We start from the raw sequence: 23,239 nt of genomic DNA, 5'->3' as shown, positions 1-23,239 counted from the left end.
TTTGATGAAACGGGATTATATGCATGAGTGTATGTATATGTACAGTATGTGGATATGTATGTTTGTACAGTGAATTTATATGTACAGTATGTGTATATGTATGTTTGTACAGTGAACGTGCGCGTGGATGTACATTGTATTGTGACATTTCTGAGTCGCAATTACAGTTGCAAGTTGAAGACATTAGATGGCAATAGTGTATAGTTTATTGTGTGTTGGCAGTTCAGTCTTTGCTGTCTAGTCTTTTGTTAGGCACAAAAAGTGTTAATTCTATAAGTATTGTACTTATACTCCGCACCAACTGTTTGATTGCAACTTGCATCGTAGTTGTTATAATGAACAAATTTGGAGGCGCTGAAATAGCCATGTAAAATCGCTAAAGCTGATCAGTAGCATGTCACTAGCCAACCCAATGTATATTAGCATCAAGCTAGTGCAAAAGTTGAGCCTTACTTTACTTACAGTTTGTTGGAGCAAATTTGGAGTCTATTGCTTTGTTGGCATTGAAAATTGCAAGTGCCGAAGTGCGACGAGCAGGTTAAGTCGGCAACCGGGCGTGACGTCTCGCACTCCCCAGGTACCCGAAACACAGCACTGTTGGATTTTACGTGAATCGGCGGGGTTCAGTCGGAGCCAAAAAAGTAGATTTGGTACCCATCCCCAACAACTTTTCACTTGATTTAGCAAAATAGAAAATTATCTCCACTTATAACTGCAAACAATGGACACTGGTATGGAAAATTGTCACACCGTAAACCGTCTCCTAGTGGTTGTTAAGGTGAATTGAGCGAGAGCAGGTGGTTTAGCATGACTAATCGGTTATTTCTTGCAGTTGGACCAGCTGGTGGTGGATGCTGCCAAGGAGAAGAGGGACATGGAGCAAAAACACTCCACCATCCAGCAAAAGGTACAAGTTTGCACAAAAACAGTCCCTGTGTCTTTTCCGTTTAAAAAAAAAAAATCTTCATATAATTGTACCGTCAGGGAAATGTGCGCTTAGTTATTACAACCTACTTTTTAATTGACATTGATGAACAAGCATGAACAGACAGTGACTCTGCACAACGTGCGTGTCAAATCAATTCTGGGTTCTGTGATGAGGTAAAACTATTACAGAGCCTTTTGTAATTGCTCTTGCTGAGTTTTCTGATACAGCTAAGGAAGTACTCTCTGGAGGTCTTGTCAGACTTACACTTCTTCACCTCAGCCTGACTCCCAGTGTCACTGTGACTACGACTCACCTGTACTGACCTCTCTAGTCCTTATGTTTGCTGCCTTTTTGCATTTATTAAACAGCAGTGGTGCATTAAAGGTAAAGATGTCATCCACTCGTCATTGAAAAATGCAGGTCGTACAGCAGAACATTCCAAAAAAATACTGTTACTCTAAACCAGGCCTGGGCAATTATTTTGACTCGGGGGCCACATTTAGAGAAAAAAATGTGTCTGGGGGCCGGTATATCTATTTTTAGGAACACTAATACAAAACCTCACAATAATGTCTGATTGATTGCTAAAAACGTTATTACAGATCGCCTTAAAAAACGTAATGGAATTTTACATTTTTCTATGAACGATAAAACACTGAATATTGACAAAATATGAATGTCACACCGCCTTTCGATCGACATATTTTACAATCAAGTGAAACGCAACAAAAATGCAACAAGCAGTGAAATATGAATGCGAAGGGTACAAAATAAACCCACCTACACTGATATATCACTAAGATTTAGAACTTTGTTGTGAAAATCTCCTTCTACGTCTGTGGAAACGCTTCCCACCCACACTGCTTGGTGCCTCGTCTGGGCTGCTGTGACGTAGATTACCAAAGTAACTAATTAGATTACCATAGTAACTAATTAGATGACCATAGTGACTAATTAAATGACCATAGTAACTAATTAGATTACCATAGTAACTGGTATATCATCCAAAAGTGCAGATTCTAACCATTGAAATACTTTGTACAGTTGAAGACTTATGGTCATTAGAAAACATCACTGCACATCATAATGGCAGCTACAGTTTCCATCTAAAAAACATTATTTGGGAATGTCCGGCGGGCCAGATTGAAAAGCTAACCTGGGCCTTAATTTGCCCAGGTCCGCTCTAAACGCTATAAAATGCATCTAAAAGTAACATATTCAGTTTTGTACTAAAACATGTGCAGTTATACAACAGTATGTCTTCTCTAAGCATTTTCTAGCTTTATTAGCAAACCACTATCTATTTATGTAAAAAAATAAATAAATAAAAATACAGTGGAACCTTAATATGCAAACTTAATTGGTTCTTTAACAGGGTTCGTAAATAGAAAAAAATGTACATTCAAGCAAATTTCTCCACAAAAAAATGTAAAATGAGCCTTGACAAATGTCTATATGTTAGTAAAAGTTTGTGTACTTTGAACTTGGGATACTGTGTACTGGTCACATTTGAACCAATACGGTACCAATTCCCGGTACCGGTACTCATCGCTACCATTTAGATAGGCCCCCGCGACCCCGACAGGGACAAGCGGTAGAAAATGGATGGATGTTTTTGATAGTAAATTGTTTTATTTTTTTATTGCAACATTTAAAAATCAGCTAATTATGATAACTGCTGTTTAATTGTTATAACTTGTTTTATTATTATCATACTATCATTTGCAAGTATGACACTAAGATTGCAATTACAGTTGAAGTCAAGACGTTAGATGGTAGAAGTGTATAGTTTGTAGTGTGGTTTATGTTGCGCCTTAAAAAGTGTTAATACTGGAAATATTGTACTTATTACGCACCGGCTGTTTGATTGTAACATGCATCTTAGTTGTAGTTTTTATTTACAAATTTGAAGTGTTGAAATCACCATGTGAAATCACTAATGCTAATCAGTAGCATGTCAATGGCAAAGCCAATGTATATGAGCATCAAGCTAGCACATTTTTGCAAAAGTGGAGCCTTACTTTAGTTACGTTGGTGCATTTTTTGAGTCAATGACATTGTTGGCCGTAATGCAAACAGCAGGCTGAGTCTTCAACCGGGTGTGATATCACATGCAACCCAAGTACCGTAACAAGGCACCTAATGATTTTACGTGAATCGGTGCCTGGTAGGACCGGTGGGGGGAAAAAAGGACAGGATTTGAATCCCTTCTTTGAACACGATTAAAAAAAAAAAGGAAAAAAAAGTGCTTTACAGTTCTGTATATCAAACAAACATAACATAGTGAGGATGGATTAACTTTTTATTTGATAACAAAGACAAAACAACAACTAGCTGAACTGTCCTCATTTAAAGCCGCCCTGCCGACACGCACACACACTGTCACTAGCCCTGTGGTGCACTCACAGTTTGAAATTACACAACTCCTTAACTATAACAGCCTGGTTGCTACAATGATTAGGAATAAAAAATAACATCCACTTCACCTTGCTGGTTAATATTCAATCAATCAATGTTTATTTATATAGCCCTAAATCTCAAGTGTCTCAAAGGGTTGCACAAGCCACAACGACATCCTCGGTACAGAGCCCACATAAGGGCAAGGAAAAACTCACCCCAGTGGGACGTCGATGGGAATGACTATGAGAAACCTTGGAGAGAACCGCATATGTGGGTGGGTAACCCCCCCCCACCCTCTAGGGGAGACATCTTCTTGGTGTGTAGCGGATGGGAGGAGGAGGGAAGGCTGTGGATACTTCCTGAATGTTTCAAACCACACCTTGCTTGTCCATTGCTTTCTTCTGACTTATGTTGAGGTCGCAAATCTTTTAAAAAATTGTAAAAAGGCTAGAAAACCCTTAGAAACTACACAGAGTAACTAACAGCAGCACATAGCTGACTGAATAAACACCAGGGATTTATTCCAAAATGGGAGCAGGGCACAAAAGGGCTATCCAAATTTGTATACCCCTTAATGTAATTAATCGAGGCGCACTGCCTCGCCAAAATACATTCTGCCACACCTTAAAAATGAGGCTTTTACGTTTTTTGCTTGTTGTTTTTAATAAAGAAAAGTCATAAGGAAATTGGAGCACTCTATAGAAACTTGAACAATTCTCAACAATGTACATTGTACAATAACTAGCAAGAATTAACAAGTAGAGTAAAACAATATAGGAAATATTTATGTTATTACCAATTAATAATAACACAGAGTTGGTTTTTAACTATGTATACAAATGTTTTAACCTTCATAAGAAAATAGATGATTCCGAGCAAATTATGCAAGTTATGATGATGTCATGTTGACCACGGCTTTAGCCACGCCCCCACCGCCACAGGTATCTCTGCAATCGAGGGTAAACCCTGTGAGGGTTTTCTAAATCAAGATTCCACTGTATATTATTGAAAGCATAAAAAAGAAATCAGCGAATACAATGTAATGGTGTAATGAATGCCGCACCGCAAGTTTACTCTCGGGTGTCAGGTGATGCTGCTAGATGAGCTCAACCGCACGCCCATGCATTTTTAAAGGCTGATGGTAAACGCATAACAGTTAAGTGGGTTACTTTACAGCATGTTAGTAGCATTACATGTACACGAGTGCATCATATAACCCACATAAGTTACTCTATATTTATTATTTTGGTTGTGTTGAGTTACATGAGAAGCCCATTGTCGTTTGAATTCTGTTCTTCCCTTGCACTTCACTTCCTTTCACACCAAATATGTCCTGTAGTGCCAATGTGTTTGTCTCCTCCTGTGATTCATGTGGACTATTTTTACTATTGTCTGTCTGCCAATTCTCTCCCTCTCTACCCTCCTAACCAAATGTCTCATCCTCTTTTTTTTTTTTTCCCATTTCTTCTACTAACTACAGGCTGCTTTGCAGGTAAGCAATGTTTGCTCACCTTTCCCCCCTTTGCATTGACTACTGCCCTGTTTGCGGCTTACCTTCATTGTATTACATGAACATACATTATTCTGTGTTTGGCAATTTTGTAGCTGAGATAGGCTTCAGCTCCTCCCGCGACCCCAAAGGGAATAAGCGGTAGAAAATGGATGGATGGATGGCAATTTTGTCCCACTTAGGGAACGTCATGATTTGTTGTTGTCAATCGATCACAGCCGCCGTAATGGAGGTCATACTGTAGTTGTATTAGCATTACAGTAGGTTGTAAATGTGTATGTCCCGCCAGGGCTTCTGTAAGACGTTTTGATTAATGACGAATGTAAATCAGGAGTGTTTAAACTTTTTCCAGTTTGATACTGAAAATGTAATTGATTTGGGCTGGGGTTAGTTTTGATATTTTTAATTTGTAGACAGGTTAAAACCAACAATGTAGATGTGCTACAATAAATAGCCTGCATCATCTTTGTGTTACAGGTGTGTATTATTATTGATAGTGTGTTATTAGTATGAACATGTAAACTTTTTCTTACTACAATACACCATTTTGGTCTTTTTAAAGATTTGAACTATTTTTAGTTTTCTTGGTATTTTAAGAATGGGCCTCAGGCCAATAAAAACAGACTGCATACCACAAATTGCCACACTTTTGGACACCCTGATCTTGTTCAGATTTTATAGGCATGTGCTTAATTTAACGGGTTAACACATGTGAGTAATCACAAAAAATAATAGCATTTATCATGAGATAAGAGTAATCACACAATTTATTTTGGGGATACATTATCCTTTAACTGAAAGGGTTAACCATATGGTCAGTGGTCAGGTCAATGCATACGCCAGTGCAAAGATTAGTGAGGGGACCCCAAACAGTGGCAAACTTTGCTTCAAAATACAGCCTCACAGGACTTTAGATGAAACCAAGGTTTTATTTTTTATTTTCTTTAATCTGTCCTGTCCAGCCACTCAGGCAACTCATATTGTTGATGTAGATGCCCATATCTGCTGTACAGATTTACTTTAGAAAAGAGAAATGTTGGATACTTCTCTTTTTAACTTATTTGCAATTGACTTTATTCAATATTTCGGAAGCATTTTATTGAACAAAACCAGTTTTATTTGAAGTAATATGGAATTTGATCAGAGCTGTTTATATATTTTATGAAGGAATGTAGTTAATTGTATAACTGGCATCCAATGTTATTAAAAAAGTATAGATTTTGAATTAAGAATAGTTTTGAATCGAGAATCGATCCCGAATCAAATTGTTAGCCCCAAAAAACGAATGGTATCGAATCGTGTGGTGCCCAAAGGTTAACAGCATATATCTTTGTGATGAATTGTCTTATTGAGGTCCAGCAAGTTTAAAGTACTATCGAAAAGAAAAACGCGTTTTCCTATCAGGTGCTACAAAAATGCTACTTGTACATCGAAAACAAGCAGTGGGCGGCACAACGCTAGCGGAGTATACCCACGGTATGTAAATACCACAGAAGTTAAGTAACACTTGTATAGCTACTCGCAACTGTGATTGTGATTAGTGGAAATTCAAAAGTGCTTTTAATCCAATTTAAAAATAAAAAAATAAAAAAATAAAAAATGTTGGACAACTCTAATACATATTTAAATGTCCAATTGGAAGTATTCCACTTGATACTTAGCCTTAAATTTAATGTCTTAGAGATTTGTTTTATTTAAATTAGCATTGGAAGCCGCTTGTTTTGTTAAACAACTCTTCTAGACCAGGGGTGCTCACACTTTTTCTGCAGGCTACTTTTCAATTGATCAAGTCGTGGGGATCTACCTCATTCATATATATAATATATATTTACTTATTTATGAAATATATGTTTTTGTTAACAAGTTAAAGGTGTTTAATGATAATGCAAGCATGTTTAACATATATAGTTAATATTGTTAAAAAATTAAAGGTGTTTAATGATAATACAAGTATGTTTAATAAATATAGTTAATATTGTTAACAAGTTAAAGGTGTTTAATGATAATACAAGAATGTTTGATACATATAGTTAATATTGTTAACAACTTAAAGGTGTTTAAAGATAATACAAGCATGTTTAACACATATAGTTAATATTGTTAACAAGTTAAAGGTGTTTAAAGATAATACAAGCATGTTTAACACATATAGTTAATATTGTTAATAAGTTAAATGTGTTTAAAGATAATACAAGCATGTTTAACACATATAGATTCCTTTCTTTCATGAAGACAAGAATATAAGTTGGTGTATTACCTGATTCTGATGACTTGCATTGCTTGGAATCAGACAGTGGTGAAAAAAAGTCTCCTTTCTGTCCAATACCACATGAAAGTGGTTGGTTTTTGGCATCTTATTTGTCCAGCTTCCGTACTCCTTTGTATACACTTTACAAGAAATACATTGTCGGCAAACTCCGTAGCTTGCTAGCTTGTGCACGCCAGCTTTCTGAGACTCTTATTTTGTTAGCACAACTGTGCAACTGCAGTCGGTCTTTGGAGTTTTGACGACAGGTACGGCGCCAGAGTCTGTTGAAATAAAGTGTTTCTCGCCTTCCAGTCGGTAATTTTAATGAGCTGGCAGCAGTCAGCGTCATCTCAGAAGACCCTCGGGTGCCGTGAATGTCAATCAAGTGACGAAAGTGACGTCATAGTGAAGATTTATGATCGCTCATTTTTATGACTATTTTTTTTAATGCCTGGCTGGTGATCGACTGACACACCCTCCGAGATCGACCAGTAGCTCGCGATCGACGTAATGAGCACCCCTATTCTAGACAGTACAGGGCTCATCCTATGGTACTAAGATACTAGTTCCTAAGCTTGTTTAAAGAGCTTTTTCAATTTTCCTGTATGTCTACCACATGTTGGAAAATGTATAATAAAAACGACTTTGACTAAGTCTGGTACAGTGCCAATCCTAAATTTGGTTCAGTACCAATCCTAATTCTGTTACAGTACCGATCCTAAATCTAAACTTGGCTTCCTCCTGCTATCAGGGAAAAGATTGATGCATTACATGACCATGCATTTGTATTTAATTTATGGATTTAAGAAGTAATTTAAACGCCAAGGGTTCTTAGAAAGGCTACTTGTGCCTTTGTTCGATAAATCATTCAAACTGTGTATTACTCACCCGTGACACTATGACCACAGGGAAAATAGATGGGCTGCTTTCATGAGGTTTTTTTTCACTTCTTTTAGAGGCACACCACAGAGGACAGACTGTGTGGCTGCTAAAATGAATATAGTATAAATGTTTGATGATGCTGCGGGTTTGCACAGTATTGTACCTCCTGCAGCCACTCTAGCATCAGACACAAACAAACAGGTGACTGTCAGAGTATTAGGCCTTAGGAGGAGGAGCTGGGGTGGCTGTGACGAAGGTTTTAGCAAACACAGCCACAGTAGAAGGTGTTTAGGAGATGTGCATGTTGTCAAGAGTATGCTGGAAGTCTCTGAGATAGGAAATACTTTTTGACCTCACGTGGAATCGCTCAAGATTGCTTGACACAGTTCTTTGAAATGAAGATTTTCAGCCGTTTCCACTATGTTTGGTATTTGGTGAGTGAACCAGTGATCATCTCTGGCCATACTTCTTCCTGTGTTTGTCTAAACTTCAGTTTTTGTTTTTACTTTAAATTAATTTCTCTACTTATCCTCATTAGGGCCATGAAGCACATTCTTTTTCTTTTGCTGTGTGTGACTTAGGACCCGACGGAGCTCCACGCTTTACCAAACTACCGAAACTTTTGCGCTTGGAGGGCATCCTCTGTACGTAGCGTCACCGCATTGTTTTCTGTTTGGTAACCCAACCTTTTGTTGTCTCCTCTCCTTTGCTGCACTAACCAATACTGCATTGCACCCATAACTTTCTACTAATTTTATTATGTGGCATGTTTTTGGTTTTTGTGGGCCTTCTTGTTTTACCATTCTTCTTAAAGCTGCTGTGTTTTATTACACAATTTAGTTGTTTGGTCTCAGACATTAATGCAATCAGTGAACTTCAGTTACATTTTGAGTGTTCATTCAAGTCGTTCAGCTTTAAGCAAAAGGTGACTTTTTGAATGTTTTCCATTGCCTTTCGCTAGTGACATACTATGTTCCTTTTGTGCACCCAAAAAAAACCCCCAGTTGTCTAACTGTATGTCATGCTGGAAGGTTGGGTTCACCCTTGTGTGTGTTATGAAATGGTGGTTTGACAGGGCTGGGGGGGGGGTTCAACATTTAAGCTTTTACTCCAAAGCAGGACACAGCAAGCACTCCAAAACATGCTTATATATGTTCTGTTCTAAAAGTATTTGTCTGAATGACTGAATGATTTCGATGTACAGTGGTGTGAAAAATATTAGAACACTTGCCATGAACTGGAAAACAAAGTCTTATGTCAATTAAATGACCCCAATGGAGCCATAAAACCATTATTTATTTCATAATTGAACCTTCAACCATATTGATATTGCAAAATGAATGTTCCAAAGACACCTGTATGATACATTTGTCCATTTCTGGGGAACATGCTGCAATGCTGAATAGCAGTCAAATCTCCATTTATTTTCATTACAACTGACTTCTGAGAGCGTGGAATGACATCGAGGTTAAAACTCTCAGAAAGTGCCAGAAAGATGTACTGCTGTGATTATTGCCAAAGGGCAGCATGCTAATTATTAAAGAAAAATGTAAAAAAATAAAATAAAATAAAAATCCCTGCACTGATAAATTTGTAGGTGAAATATTCTCAGTACCTTTGCCTTTACCTTTCACAATGGCAAAAAAGTGAGATTCAGGCTCTGGTAACAACTAAAACCCTAGTTTCTTAAAGGGGAACAGTTGCACATATTTTGGAATGCTGCCTATTGTTCACAATCATTATGAAAGGCATGACGACGGATGTATTTTTTAATTTTTTTTATTAATTTTAAATATCAAATAAATTTATTCAAAAGTCAACTTACAATGGAGCCTATGGAGCCATTCAATTCTGCCTATAGAGCCCCTAAAAACACCTCCATTTTATGTACATGATGTAAGTATATATGTAATGTAATAATGGGTACATTTATAATAACATTTAATATTTACGTATTTTGATCATTTTAAGCATAGCAAGTTAACAAACGCATCACGTTTGGGTTTTTTCATCATCACTGATTATTACTCACTGCAGACTTCATGAGAGCCAACAAACATAATAAAACATCACTTACTGTACAATGTCTGCTGTCATTATGATGCCGACTGCTTGGATGCTAATATATTACCATATAGATGAAAGTAGACCACTCGATGATAGTGATCTCGTCGCCACTATATATAGATTGTCTGCGTTAGCGCTTATGATAGCAACATCACTAATACTTGGTTAACATTAAAATCATAAAATATAATGATTGTGAACAATAGGCAACATCCCCAAAAAAAGTGCAGTTCCCCTTTATTATTTGACAAGTGTACTAATATTTTTACACAAATGTTAAATCTTAAAATAATGGAAGAAAAACATACTTTGTAGAAAAAAGTATTGGGGTATACCAACCCCAAAATCTATATAGGACCAACTATGTATTTTCCCTCATTAAGTGTTCCAATACTGTTGTCCATGAAGTGTCGATGACCATAATTGTAGTTGGTTGTAGAGTACACATGTCCAATGTCACTTGGAGCAGAGGACCCTGGAGAGTTGTTTGTCTCAGTGTAACCAAGTAACAAGCTCAGGTATAGTCCAAGTCATACGAGCTCAGTGGCAGTCCCATGGCGACGCATCAGATTGTCTTACAGTTGCAGACAAATGATAAGAGTTGCTTACTAGTAATGGTGGATTTTGGAAAGTAACGGTTTATTGTCAAGTATGCAAGCTTCAAATCAGTATTTTTGATCTTATATATATATACTGTACAGTTAGGACATACTTCGCAGTCTTGTATAATTCTGGAAAAAATGTGAATAATTGGCTTGCTTAGAGCTAAGTTTGCGATACTGAGATAACTTTTTTTTTACATACTCGTGTTCAAGGCATCACAGGTTGTTTTTTTTTTATTATTAGGAGTGTCCTGATCCAATATCGAAAGCAGATAGCATCTTAAACCTCTGATTTAAGCAGTCCTGCAGCGTGTTCACTTGTGCAAGGCTGGATAGCCAGTTAACATCCAATAAGTACATTTATTTTAATCAAGTCATTTAAAAAAGGTACACATGGGAATTTTTATAGGCTACTAAAAGCTAGCAGCTACACAACAGCCAAGCACACAATAGCCCACAAGCTATACATACATAATGGTTGTCCTGAACTAAAACATAGTATTTGTTTAAGTTAAAGTTAAAGTACCAATGATTGTCACACACACACTAGGTGTGATGAAATTTGTCCTCTGCATTTGACCCATCCCCTTGTTCACCCCCTGGGAGGTGAGGGGAGCAGTGGGCAGCAGCGGTGCCGCGCCCGGGAATAATTTTTGGTGATTTAACCCCCAATTCCAACCCTTGATGCTGAGTGCCAAGCAGGGAGGTAATGGGTCCCGTTTTTATAGTCTTTGGTATGACTCGGCCGGGGTTTGAACTCACAACCTACCAACTATCAGTTGGTTCTTTCTTTCCTTTTTTTTTTTCCTTTTTGGAATGCTGCTTCTGGCACACAGGGGTCAGCAGACGTACCAGACCAGCTCTGCTTCTTCTCACACTTTTCGAAGTGTTGATCAATTTGCGCATGTCTGCTTATGAAGTTTTAACATGTTACAAATAAAATAAAAATGGAAAATGAACAAGTATCAAATAAATAGAGTTGCATATTACTCACACATACAAAGTCTCCAGGGCAGAAGCGTACTACAAAGTATCTAGTAACAAACGGGCCCGCCTCATTCAGCTTATTGAGCCGTAAGCTTAACTACATGAATTATTATGGCTATGAGGCGTCGCCAAAAATCAATTACTAACCCACTTCGACGTAAAGACAGAAAGTCCATTCTAGAAGGTTAATAATAAATAGGTTAGTGTTTGTCATAGTTAATGTTGTTCCCTGTGTGAGTAATTGAACTTAATTAAGCCTTTTCTAACATTCCACACTATAAAATAATGAAAGTATATATGATTCGTGCTTGTATTGCAGTCAAAACTCCAATATTTCTATCATATCAGAAGTGAAAAAGCTGTATCAGGACACCCCTAAATATTATTAAACCCCTCAATAATCCAAGTCATCCATGCACGTAATAAAGACAAGACAAAGCAAAATGCAATTAATAGCTATGCTCCTTTCAAGGGCTAATGAATTATAAATGACGGCCATCAGCAGGTAGAACCAGGGCAGTAAGGTCAACTTGCCCTGGCTCGCTGGGGAATGGAGAAACTGAGGTAGTGTTTTCTTGTGATGCAGCTTTTTAAGTGTAAAGAAATATGTTTAGAAAAGTAATTGCTTGTTAGTGTGAATTGTTCATTTTTGTGCAGATCTATTTTAAAAGGGAGATTTTTTTTAATTTTTTTAATAAGTGCTTTTCTGTTATTTACAAGGCAAATGAAGGCATGTAACTGAACATTTGCTTTTGGAAAATTTTAGATTTTTTTGCAGTCGTCAGGAGACCACACTTGTGTGTGTGTGTGTGTGTTGTCTGTGTGTGAGCGTCTCACACAACAGTCCTACTTTGTGACTTGCATCTTGGAAACCAGTTACACTGCTTTTTTCCTCCCCGTTAGGACTTTTCAAGTGACGACACCAAGTTGGAATACAATGTGGACGCAGACAATGGCATCGCCATGGAGGGTTATCTTTTCAAGAGGGCCAGCAATGCTTTCAAGACATGGAATAGGTATGAGAAGACCATTTCAGTTACAGAAGTGATGACCCATAGAGATAAAGCATAATACTGTATGTGGGGCCAGAAATGCTGAATTGTGAGTATACAGGGATCACACCCTTAATTTTTGTCTTGAAATGAATGTCAACATAATGAAACTGAGTAAAAAAAAACAAGCTAACTGTTCTTTGCAGACGGTGGTTCTCCATTCAGAACAATCAGCTTGTTTACCAGAAGAAATTTAAGGTATGTCAAGTGACTGCCTGTGCACCAAACCTCAATTAGACAGGCATGCCTTTTGCTCAGAATAACAGGACCTTTCAGCCTCAGTTGTATGTAACTGCAATCCTAAACTGATTTATTAGCATTACCACTCATCTATAGAACTTTCTTGTCAGTCCACAACCCTATGAGATTTAAAAGGGAAGAACCCAAATCGTCAAAACATATTTTTCAAGCTTAACTAGACACAATTTCTATAACTGCTCAACCTTAAATGTCTTTTGCTGATGGCAAAGCAACGAACACGTTAATAAGCAGTGCCCCTTTGGTGTTTTTCATCCAAACAATGCTGGGTTTCAACTGCTCGTCTGCTCCCACAGGACAACCCGACAGTGGTGGTGGAAGACCTGAGGCTGTGCACGGTCAAACATTGTGAGGATTTAGAGCGGCGCTTCTGTTTCGAGGTTGTGTCGCCTACCAAGTAAGTGCACACACCGGATGTGGAAATGTTTTTAAAATTTTGCCCATCATTCACAATCCTTATGTTTTTCTTTTCTTTTTTTAAAGCATTCTAACTCGTAAATAAACGCTAGCAAAAAGTCAGCTAAGAATGGAGTTGCTGTATTCTGCCTATAAAGTGCTCTAAAAACTTCCGAAAACCTCCATCAACATTTTGTATATAATATAATGTAGTAGTAACAGGCACATTCATAATAATATGTAATATTTACCTACTTTGCTCATTTTAAGCATAAGGCGGCGTTTTAATTTTACAGACGCATCGCAACGTTTGCTTTTCCCTTCAAAAACAACACTACTAATCATGGCAGACTTTAATGAGAGCCACCAATGATTGATTACTTTGGGACAAATAATGATCCAGAAACTTTTATTTTTTAGCCTGACTATAAGGAGGATGAGCAACAACTTTTAGAAGCTGTGTAATCAGATCCAGCTTTAGTTAAACACTACGCATCATTTAGTAGTATTGCCAAGTGCTGAACAAGATATACAAACTACAAACATAATTGAACAATCTCTTACTGTAAAATGTCTGCTCTCACTTGGATGTCAACTGATCGGATTTTCATAGCTTCCCGTTTAGATGAAGTTGGATAATCATAATTCTCACGAAAGGTTAAAAAAAAGGTGCCACAAATGAGATTTTCGAGTCTTTCTCGCCATCCCCTGGTCTAAGTTGGATGTCAGAGTTGACCAACGCTAATTTATGTCCACAACCATCTACTATTCAGGTGAGAGGCATGATTTATAATCTAAAATTTACTTTCACCAACTCAGAAGCGATGCAGCAGCTCGCCGTCTTAGTACGTCAATATAGCAACATAAGATAAGCTCTGTGAGATCACGGCGCGGCTAAAAATAGTTTGTCTGCGTTCAATATTGATATTACTTGGCTAATGTTCACATCACGAAATGTAAACAAAGTATTTTTGACGTTTTTATGGGCACAATACTCCTATTAGCTGCATTGTTAGCCTCCTCGTAATTGCCGTGTATTACAAATAATGTGTCTTTTGTTGGGATTAATGTATGGAATAAATTGGACCAACAGTTAAAAAACTGTAAAAATGTAATTCATTTAAAATATTTTGAAGAAATCAATTATAAAAAGAAATGTGTTGAGAATGAATGCTAAGAATGTCTAATTAACTTGATGGAACTTTTTCACATTTTTTTATTTTATTAAGTTTTTGTAATTAACGAAGAAAGAAAATGTACAACTACATGCATAAGGCATTGGTAGTTTTTTCTGTGTCACTTTTGTAAATACACTGGGATAGGCTTTAGTTTCTGCCTATTCCATTTCAAACTGTATAAAAAAAAATGTACCTGTCAAATGTTTAAATGTCTGAATTAAATGAAACTTGAACTTGAAAACGTATAGAAAAAAAGAAAGACATGTTTTTCTTTACATAGGGATTGTGAATGATAGGCAAAAAAAAAAGTGCAGTTCACTTTAATTAAAGGAAATGTTAAAAAATTTTCTCAGTGTTATATATATATATTTTTTTAATGGTGAGCCATAATGATGAGCATTAACCTTCTTCTGACAGTCACATCCAAACTCTCCTTTTAGTGCTAAAAACGGATTAAAAGAGAACAGGTCAAAAAGTCCTATTCATAGAACGTACAGAAAAATCGTGACTAGGAATTTTCCACTCATATTCAGCAGACAGCAGTCGTGTGACGCTCGTTTGTCCCAACAGGAGCTGCATGATGCAAGCAGACTCTGAGAAGCTGCGACAGGCGTGGATCAAAGCGGTCCAGAACAGCATCGCTACCGCCTTCCGCGACAAGGGAGACGACGCTGAGGTAAGAACAAACATAAAGAGGCTGACTTGGTGGATTGAAACACTCATACAGTACTATATGATTATCACTCAATAACACTGAAACCATTTAACTAAACAATAACCTACTATGGTATCAAATGTTGCCTGTTCACATACATGTGTATACCTTTATATACATTTAAAGCAAAAAAGGTTGATCTGATTAAGTGTCATTAATTTGTGCCAGAAGCTGGACAGGAAGTCTTCCACATCAACAGGGAGTTTGGACTCTAGCGGGGAGCCCAAGGAGAGATCACTGAAAGGGGAGAGTGCTCTGCAGAAGGTCCTCGCCATCCCGGGCAACGCTTGTTGTTGCGACTGCGGCCAGCCAGATCCTCGCTGGGCCAGCATCAATCTGGGCATCACCCTTTGCATCCAGTGCTCGGGAATTCACAGGTAAAAATATTGGCACGCTTTCAAAAGATTGAGACTAAAAAAAACAAATTGCATTTTATTTTTATTGGGTGTTTTTATGAACAAACTCGATTTGTTGTACCTCACGATTGGACTCCCATTCTTAGAGTGAGAATTTAACTCAGAATCAGTTGTTGATTCAACACGATTCTCGTAATATATTATTTGGTATAGGAATTATAATGTAACATTTTCAATACACCGGTTACAGGTTACAAAAGCTCCTCTTGTCTGCTGACCTACGACTAACAGGTGCAGTCTTGGCGTGGGTCTTTTTTTTTACTATTTTATTTATGAAAATTACAAATGTAATAAATAAATTTAAAAAAATAAATAGAGCAACTCCAACCTAATACGAGCTTCACAATACTCAGTATTAAAATTTACAAAGAAATTGAGAAGACATACAAATACAATACAAATTACAGTACAAAAAAGATTAAAACAAAAATTAATAAACCTAACAGTGTCACTCATAGTAATATCAATAACAGTTGTTGCGTGTTTTTAATTCAAAAAGTGATTCTAAAGGGGAAAAAATAGTAAAATATTATTTTTTAATTGATTTTTGAAAGTTATGAATTTAGAATAGGAATACATTTGGGTGTGAATCGTTATTAGAACCACCATTGTATAGTGCATGTTGATTTCTGATTTTTTTCTTCAGCCCATCTCATCTCCCTAAGTGGGTGGTCCAAGGATCAATAATAAAGCATAACAATACAGCGTACAAAGTGTTACCAGTAGGTGGCACTAAAACATCATCAGAAATGTGTGCACTGCATTTCAAGACATGCACAGAAGAAGTCAGAGGATGTTTTTGTTAGCAAGTTACCAATAATAGGTGCTTGCTAGCTTTGATGTTTTATTTGTAGATGAAATAGAACATTGAATGGTTGTGAGGTTTAAATGTACTAATCAGCACCTTTATTTTTACCTGTACTGTACTTCCTGCTGATTGTTTTTGATTGTTTTGTAATGCTTTTGTTGTCAAGATAGGCATTTTTAGGGTTTTTAGGGATAGCGTTCATTATTTGTTGTTTTCCGGGGGTCTTGGAACGTAAATAATAAAATGATAAATGGGTTTTACTTGTATAGCGCTTTTCTACCTTCAAGGTACTCAAAGCGCTTTGACAGTATTTCCACATTTACCCATTCACACACACATTCACACACTGATGGCGGGAGCTCAAGGACACAACGGACGTGACTAGGATGGTAGAAGGTGGGGATTGAACCCCAGTAACCAGCAACCCTCCGATTGCTGGCACGGCCACTCTACCAACTTCGCCACGCCATAACCCCTCCCTTTCCTCTACATGAGTACAAGGGGGATCGATCAAAAATTACAACTAAGTTATTACTGGTAAAACATAATAAATTGTGATAAAATGTATAATTTCTTAACTTTTCCTCACCTCCAGGAGTCTGGGAGTTCATTTTTCTAAAGTCCGCTCCTTGACGTTGGATTCATGGGAGCCAGAACTGCTTAAGGTAAATAAATGAGTGGATGTCTACAGACGCATGAAAAATGTTTTATTAGCATGCAGCTTTTTAAAAAACAAAACAAAATGAAACATGGCCTGCACCAAAACATTTCAAATGATTAACAATACAAATAAAGTTCAAATGTTGAATATTAGATAAGCAATATATCAATACTAAACACAAAGTTGAGATGTATAACTATTTATGCTATTTTGCTGTTTAGCGTTGAACTACTTTGATTACATTTTTGCATTTTATTAAACAAAAAATATCAATATATCTTCCATTTTACTGTATGCAACATGCTATTGAACACGTTTGAACACTTCTGGTCTACATGGACTATATTTATTAATCAATCTTTAACTTTTCTTCTTTAAAAAACTTGTAAGATCAATTGAGTCCAGATAAACGTATATCTCACTAAATTAGAATATTTTTAAAAACTATGTTTATTTCTGTAGATCAATTCAAAAAGTAATACATTATTAATATATATAGATTCACTACAGACAGTGTGAAATATTTCAAGAATGTGTTTCTTCCTTATCTTGATGATTTTCGCCGACAGATGATAAAAACTACCAAATGAATACACACAAGTACCGAAAATTGGTAGCATTGAGCACAGGTATCGATCAAGCAGTACCAAAATTGGTACCGTATCGGTTCAAACGTGAAAGGTACCCATCTTTAATTAAGGCGCACCTGTAAGCGTGGCAGCATTTTTCTCATGCTTTTAACTCATCCTTTCTCAGCTGATGTGTGAACTGGGAAATGGCGTCATCAACCAGATCTACGAGGCTCGACGAGAGGAGCTGGGAGCGAGAAAACCACAGCCAGGAGACCCAAGGTACACATGTATTAAAAGCAAATTAGGATGACCAATAAACGCAAAAAGAAGTACTGTGATACATTTAGTAAGGTAAAAAGTTATTTGCATGGTTTAAAGCAGGGGTCTTCAACGCTTTCCAGGCCCGCCTCACTATTTGAGTAGAACAGTTTTAAACCAAGGTGCAGTGAGAGTGATTAGGGTGGCTATGTCACTGCCAAGTCTAATCTACACTAAAGTGTGTTGGATCAATTTTATTGATTATTTAAAGACGTTTAAATTTGGAAAAATTGTTGAGTCTAACCAACCAGTAATTTTGCGACCGCCCCTCTGCAGTACCCCTGAAGTCTCCCTGTTGAAGACCTCTGGTTTAAAGCCTTTATCAAGACAAGAAGTCAATTGTTGCTCATGAATAAACTTTGTTTTTCCAGACATGAAGTAGAGGCCTACATAAAAGCCAAGTACGTGGATCGCAGGTTTGTGCGCAGGCCGTCTGACGAGGAGCTCCGGAGCAAGGTGATGTCCCTCAGCAAACAGGAAAAGAGACTCAGCAGCAGCTCTGAGCATCTTCCCCCTAGACCACCACCGCCTACGCCCAAACTACGGCCTGGCTCCAACAACTCTGGACAGTCAGGTCAGTGGAAAGATCACAAATTTGGTGTCTACTGGGACTGCAATGATAGGCTTTTAGTGGTTAGTGTAAGTCTTAAAGCTTTGAGGAACTCTTATGTGAGGTTTTTGGGCGACTACAGAAGCACAACAAGGGATGCATTGAAAGACTCCCTCTTCCTCCCCTCATTAGCAGCTTTTCCTATCCTTGTGTGCTTGATGTGTTTTTTGCACTGTAGTGACCAAGCCTTTTGGCATAGTGTGTGTTCTCTTTGAACAGCATATGTCTAAACTCAACCCATTGCCTCGTGTAGTCCGTCTCCTCCAGTGTCAAGCGAGCTGCTACTGTAACTATTTCTGCTTTCACTCTTTCTCATTTCTCTTGTTTTGTCACACTTTGTCTCCCCCTCCTGGCTGTTCTTTGCTGCTGGACTAACACCTGCTCCCCTTCGCCGCCTACCTAAAATCGCCACTCCCACCCCACCATGCCACTCAATCAATACCCTGTGCTGCTCAATCCCCCTCCAAAATCCCATCATCCCTTGCGTAGCTGTTGCCAGTGGCTTGGAGGCCCGCCGGGACTCTCTCTTCTGTCCTGACGAGCTTGACTCGCTCTTCTCCTACTTTGACAACTCCTCCAAGCTCAGGAGCAGTAAGTATTCAATGTCAATGTTTGGCCTGCTTCTCCATTCCCTTTGTCCATCGCCTCTTCCTGATTCCAGGCTGTAGACCTAAAACCCTTTCATCCTATCGCCTGCTTCTCCTTCATCTTGACCCTATTAATAGAAAATCTCTTTGTGTAAAGAGACTGGAACTAAAGTGTTATGTGTTGGTTTTCCTGGAGGCGGGGAAGGTTTTTCACTCACAGTTGTGGTTCCTGGATTTGTATTTATGTCGTCATGATGGTGGGTGTTCTGTCATCTATATCTGTCTCTAATTTTGATGTAATAAATCTTCATCATCATCATAATAAAGTACAGTGGAACTTGATTACCAAATGTAATTGGTTCTTGAACAGGGTTCGTAAATCAATCATTTTATTTAGTGAAGCAAATTTCTCCATAAACAACAATGTAAATAAAATATGTGCTACGGCCTCGACAAAAGTCCCTATTTCAGTAAAGGTTTGTACACTTTGAACACAATATAAAGTGCCATACAGTACTGTATATCAAACCAACATAACAAGAGGGTGATGGATCAACCTTCTCCTTATTAACAAGCCAAAATAACAAGCTGCTGTCCTATATGCGCTCACACTGACACAAAAATCCCTTTGGTGTCCTCACAAACGATCAAAAAGCACAACAATCCTTAACTCATTTTGTTACAATAATAAACATTTTAAAAAGTAAAATCTACTTACATTAACATCGTCAAAGGAGTAGCTGAAGAGAAAGGAGCAGACAGGGAGAGAGATCCGAGAGGGCAGGGGGAGCTGTAAAATAAGTCTGCTTTGGCATATTTTTCCAGAAATGTCCGGTCTCATCACAATTAGAACTTGCTGTGTACGAAGCTTGCTTGGTTGATTCTTCCATACTTGTGAGAGCCATTATTGTACTCCTCGCAAGTAAGTAGTCAGTTTTTGGTTTTTTTTTTAAACTCCACAGCGATTCCCTCCTGGTCTCATATTGACTTAGCACAATGGACAAAAGGTGAAAAAACACAGAAAAGACACACATGCTGAAGTGCTGAGAAGTGACTAGTAATGTACTGTGCAGCAAGTGAGGTGGAGGGCTCCGCCACCCCAACAATGCTGAGCCCTGCTTTGTGTCTGCCGGCGTGACACACAATGAATGAATAATTGAAGTGTTCCTTCACAGAGACATGGTTCGCACATAGAGGCATATTTGGCTCGATCTAAAAGTTTGTACATTGAAAAGTTTGCAAATAGAGGGGTTCCTAAGTTAAGGTGCCACTGCACTGTCTTTTATACATAGGAGTCGAGTAAAACACAAAATTATATTAACAGTAGTGAATATCAATTAGTTTAATTTAGGGGTCTTCTGATCAGGGTTGTATGCTGCCGATCATCCGTGACTGAGATCGGCCGATACCGATACCAATCAAACGTATTAACTGTAAATTTTTCTATTTATTTGTGGTGAGTGTTACTGACGGGGTAACAATGCCAACACAATATTTAAACCATTTCCGTATCCTGTTTTATTACATGCAATTGTTTGAGCAAAGTCAATAGTACACAACAACAATAGCAAAAGCTACCATTGTTTTTGACCTCAAAGTATATCCAGGGACGTATTCCCTATGTGTGTAAACAATAACAAAACAAGAGATTTTGTAAAAAATAAAAATATTTATCTAATAATTTTAGTATCAACACTACCAATATATGGATTGATCCACCCTCAACTGTTATATTATGTTCTCGTAACTCTTATTAATCTACTTGCTTATTTCATTTTAATAGCTGCTTACTATCTGCTTTGCACTTAACTTAAAGTTTACTTAACACTTGATTATCGTGTTGTTTCAAGCTATCTTAGCGGCTAATTTAGCTATTAGCGTGTCTTCTTGTCTGCCTTTGCTTGCTCGGTGTGTAACATGTTTAGCCTCGTCCTCCACTGATAATGATAAGAAATGTTGTTTATTTTCCGCAATGGAGGTGATGATTATTAACTTAGGGGTGCAGCTCCACACTGTGTATGATGGACATACACTGTTATCAGTTATGTCAGTTAATAGAGCAAGTATCATGATCATAGGTGATCAGCTTTTTTGAGTGCCACAGCTGTGAATATAGCAGAGGGCGCTGTAATCATAAAATGAGAGCCAATGGGTGTGTACGTTAGTTCTTTCGCCAGCTGCGGGCAGTCTTATAACATTACCCCCCGAAAATGAAGGGGATTTACTGTACCGTTTTAGGCCAATTGCTACAGTTTGTTATCACTAAAGCATGCTACTGCAAGCACATGGCGTCGAAGTTACAGCTTCACCACAGCTTTTTATCATTGGTCCAGTTACAACCATCTGCTGCTGCACTTATGAGATTATACAGTATAATACAGTCCTTTGTTTCCCTCTGTTAATTGGTTGTGGGCCTGACCATTGTCAGCCAAAAAAATCACGTAGTAGAAAATATACAGTTAGAGCCCTTTAGACATGAAATAACACCCACAGTCACCTTTACACTTGTTTTATCAAATATAATAGACATGACTAGAAAACAACATATACTGTTCTGACTGTAGGAGCCATGGTCTCATCTAGTGGCCAATAATACTGTTGTATTGACATGCTTAGTTCATTTGGCTAGTTTTATGCTTGAAAATGTGTAATTTAGGCCAATAATTCATAGAATATGCTTTACAAAAAAAGAAATGGAGTGAAGCTGTAAACTTCAAAGCACGATGTGGCAAAGGGCGGCTGACTGTACAGTGGAACCTCGATTTACAAACTTAACAGGGCCCGTAAATCGAAAAGTTTGTATAGTGAAAAAAATTTCTCCATAAGAAACAATGTTAATATGCATAATGGGTTAAAGCCTTAACAAAAGTCCATATTTTAGTGAAGGTTTATACACTTTGAAGACAATATAAAGTGCCCTACAGTACTGTACATCAAACAAACACAAAGAGGTGATGAATCAATTGTCTCTTTATTAACAAGACAAAACGACGACAAGCTGAACTGTGCTCTATACGTTGCACTGCCAACACGCGAACACACAGAAGTCCTTTTGGTGCTCTCACAAATGATCAGAAATCACAAATATCCTTAACTTTAACAATCTTATTGTTGCAATAATAAATATTAAAAAAAATAAAATTCACTTACAGTATGTTGACATCGCAGAGGAGCAGCTCATGAGAGGAGAGAAATGAGCAAAGGGGAGGAAGGGGGCGGGGGAAGAGGCCTGTGTGTGTGCGCTCTTGGAAGAGGCGCCGCTGAATGAGAGAGTCTTGGGAAATAAGTGCGCTTTGGCATATTTTTCCTAGAAAATTCTGTTCTCATCACAATTAAAATTTAGATTAGATCAATCTCGTCAGTACGAGCAAGCACAAAATGAATGACTGAAGCGTTCGTACTAAAAGACATGGTTCGCACACAGGGGCATATTTTGCTCAATCTAAAATCTAAAATTGAAGAATTTGTAAATCGAGGTTCACTGTACTTTGAAAACTTCAAATTGAAGGAATGGTAAATCATTTTAAATGTTAAATCAACCAGCCAATTTTTTTTTTTTGATACTTTTTAATACAACTATGTGGCTTTAAACTATGATGACCAACTATTATGGCAGAAAACTAAATAATTAATTGTCACACAGGCAAAAATGTGAATCTGGGTGAAATGATTCATAAAAATGTACGGTACTTAAGGAATGAAATGTGTTCCATTTAATGTTTTCTTTTCTCTTCACAGTCAAAAGTGCAGACAGTGGCATCCAGCATAGTGCTGATGGCAGTAGGGAGATGCTGGCCACCACTCCCTCTAACAGTAGCTTGACAGATGCAGGTAAGTCTTTTCCTAATTAAAGCCTATCAATCTTAATTAGGGGTGTCCCGATACAACTATTTGTCTTCCAATACCATACCGATATTGATCCAATTCGATAGAGAACAATGGCAGACATAGAAAACACTACCCTGTTTATTATTATCCATCCGGAATGGATTTCTGCTGTCTTTAGGTTGAAGTAAACACTTAGGTGAAACTCATGATGCAGTA

General features: G+C 37.7%; 1 protein-coding gene across 4 annotated transcripts in view; it reads left to right on the top strand.

The window, feature by feature from the left end:
• The window catches only part of acap2a (ArfGAP with coiled-coil, ankyrin repeat and PH domains 2a), a 109,340-nt gene that overhangs the window by 69,133 nt on the left and 16,968 nt on the right, over nucleotides 1-23,239 (top strand). For 2 of the 4 annotated variants that reach the window (XM_061976054.1, XM_061976057.1), the window contains 11 exons: nucleotides 833-907; nucleotides 12,528-12,640; nucleotides 12,823-12,874; nucleotides 13,231-13,331; nucleotides 15,079-15,184; nucleotides 15,392-15,600; nucleotides 17,043-17,112; nucleotides 17,865-17,959; nucleotides 18,370-18,572; nucleotides 19,098-19,199; nucleotides 22,934-23,026. In XM_061976054.1, coding sequence (XP_061832038.1) covers nucleotides 833-907; nucleotides 12,528-12,640; nucleotides 12,823-12,874; nucleotides 13,231-13,331; nucleotides 15,079-15,184; nucleotides 15,392-15,600; nucleotides 17,043-17,112; nucleotides 17,865-17,959; nucleotides 18,370-18,572; nucleotides 19,098-19,199; nucleotides 22,934-23,026 — 1,219 coding nt within the window. The remainder of the gene's footprint in view (nucleotides 1-832; nucleotides 908-12,527; nucleotides 12,641-12,822; nucleotides 12,875-13,230; nucleotides 13,332-15,078; nucleotides 15,185-15,391; nucleotides 15,601-17,042; nucleotides 17,113-17,864; nucleotides 17,960-18,369; nucleotides 18,573-19,097; nucleotides 19,200-22,933; nucleotides 23,027-23,239) is intronic. The other 2 variants (XM_061976055.1, XM_061976056.1) reach the window with 2 other exon arrangements.

This window comes from Nerophis lumbriciformis, linkage group LG14, assembly GCF_033978685.3.
Source record: "Nerophis lumbriciformis linkage group LG14, RoL_Nlum_v2.1, whole genome shotgun sequence".
Lineage (NCBI taxonomy): Eukaryota > Metazoa > Chordata > Actinopteri > Syngnathiformes > Syngnathidae > Nerophis > Nerophis lumbriciformis.
Note: the sequence above shows the minus strand (reverse complement) of the source record. Positions and strands in the feature narration are given on the sequence as shown.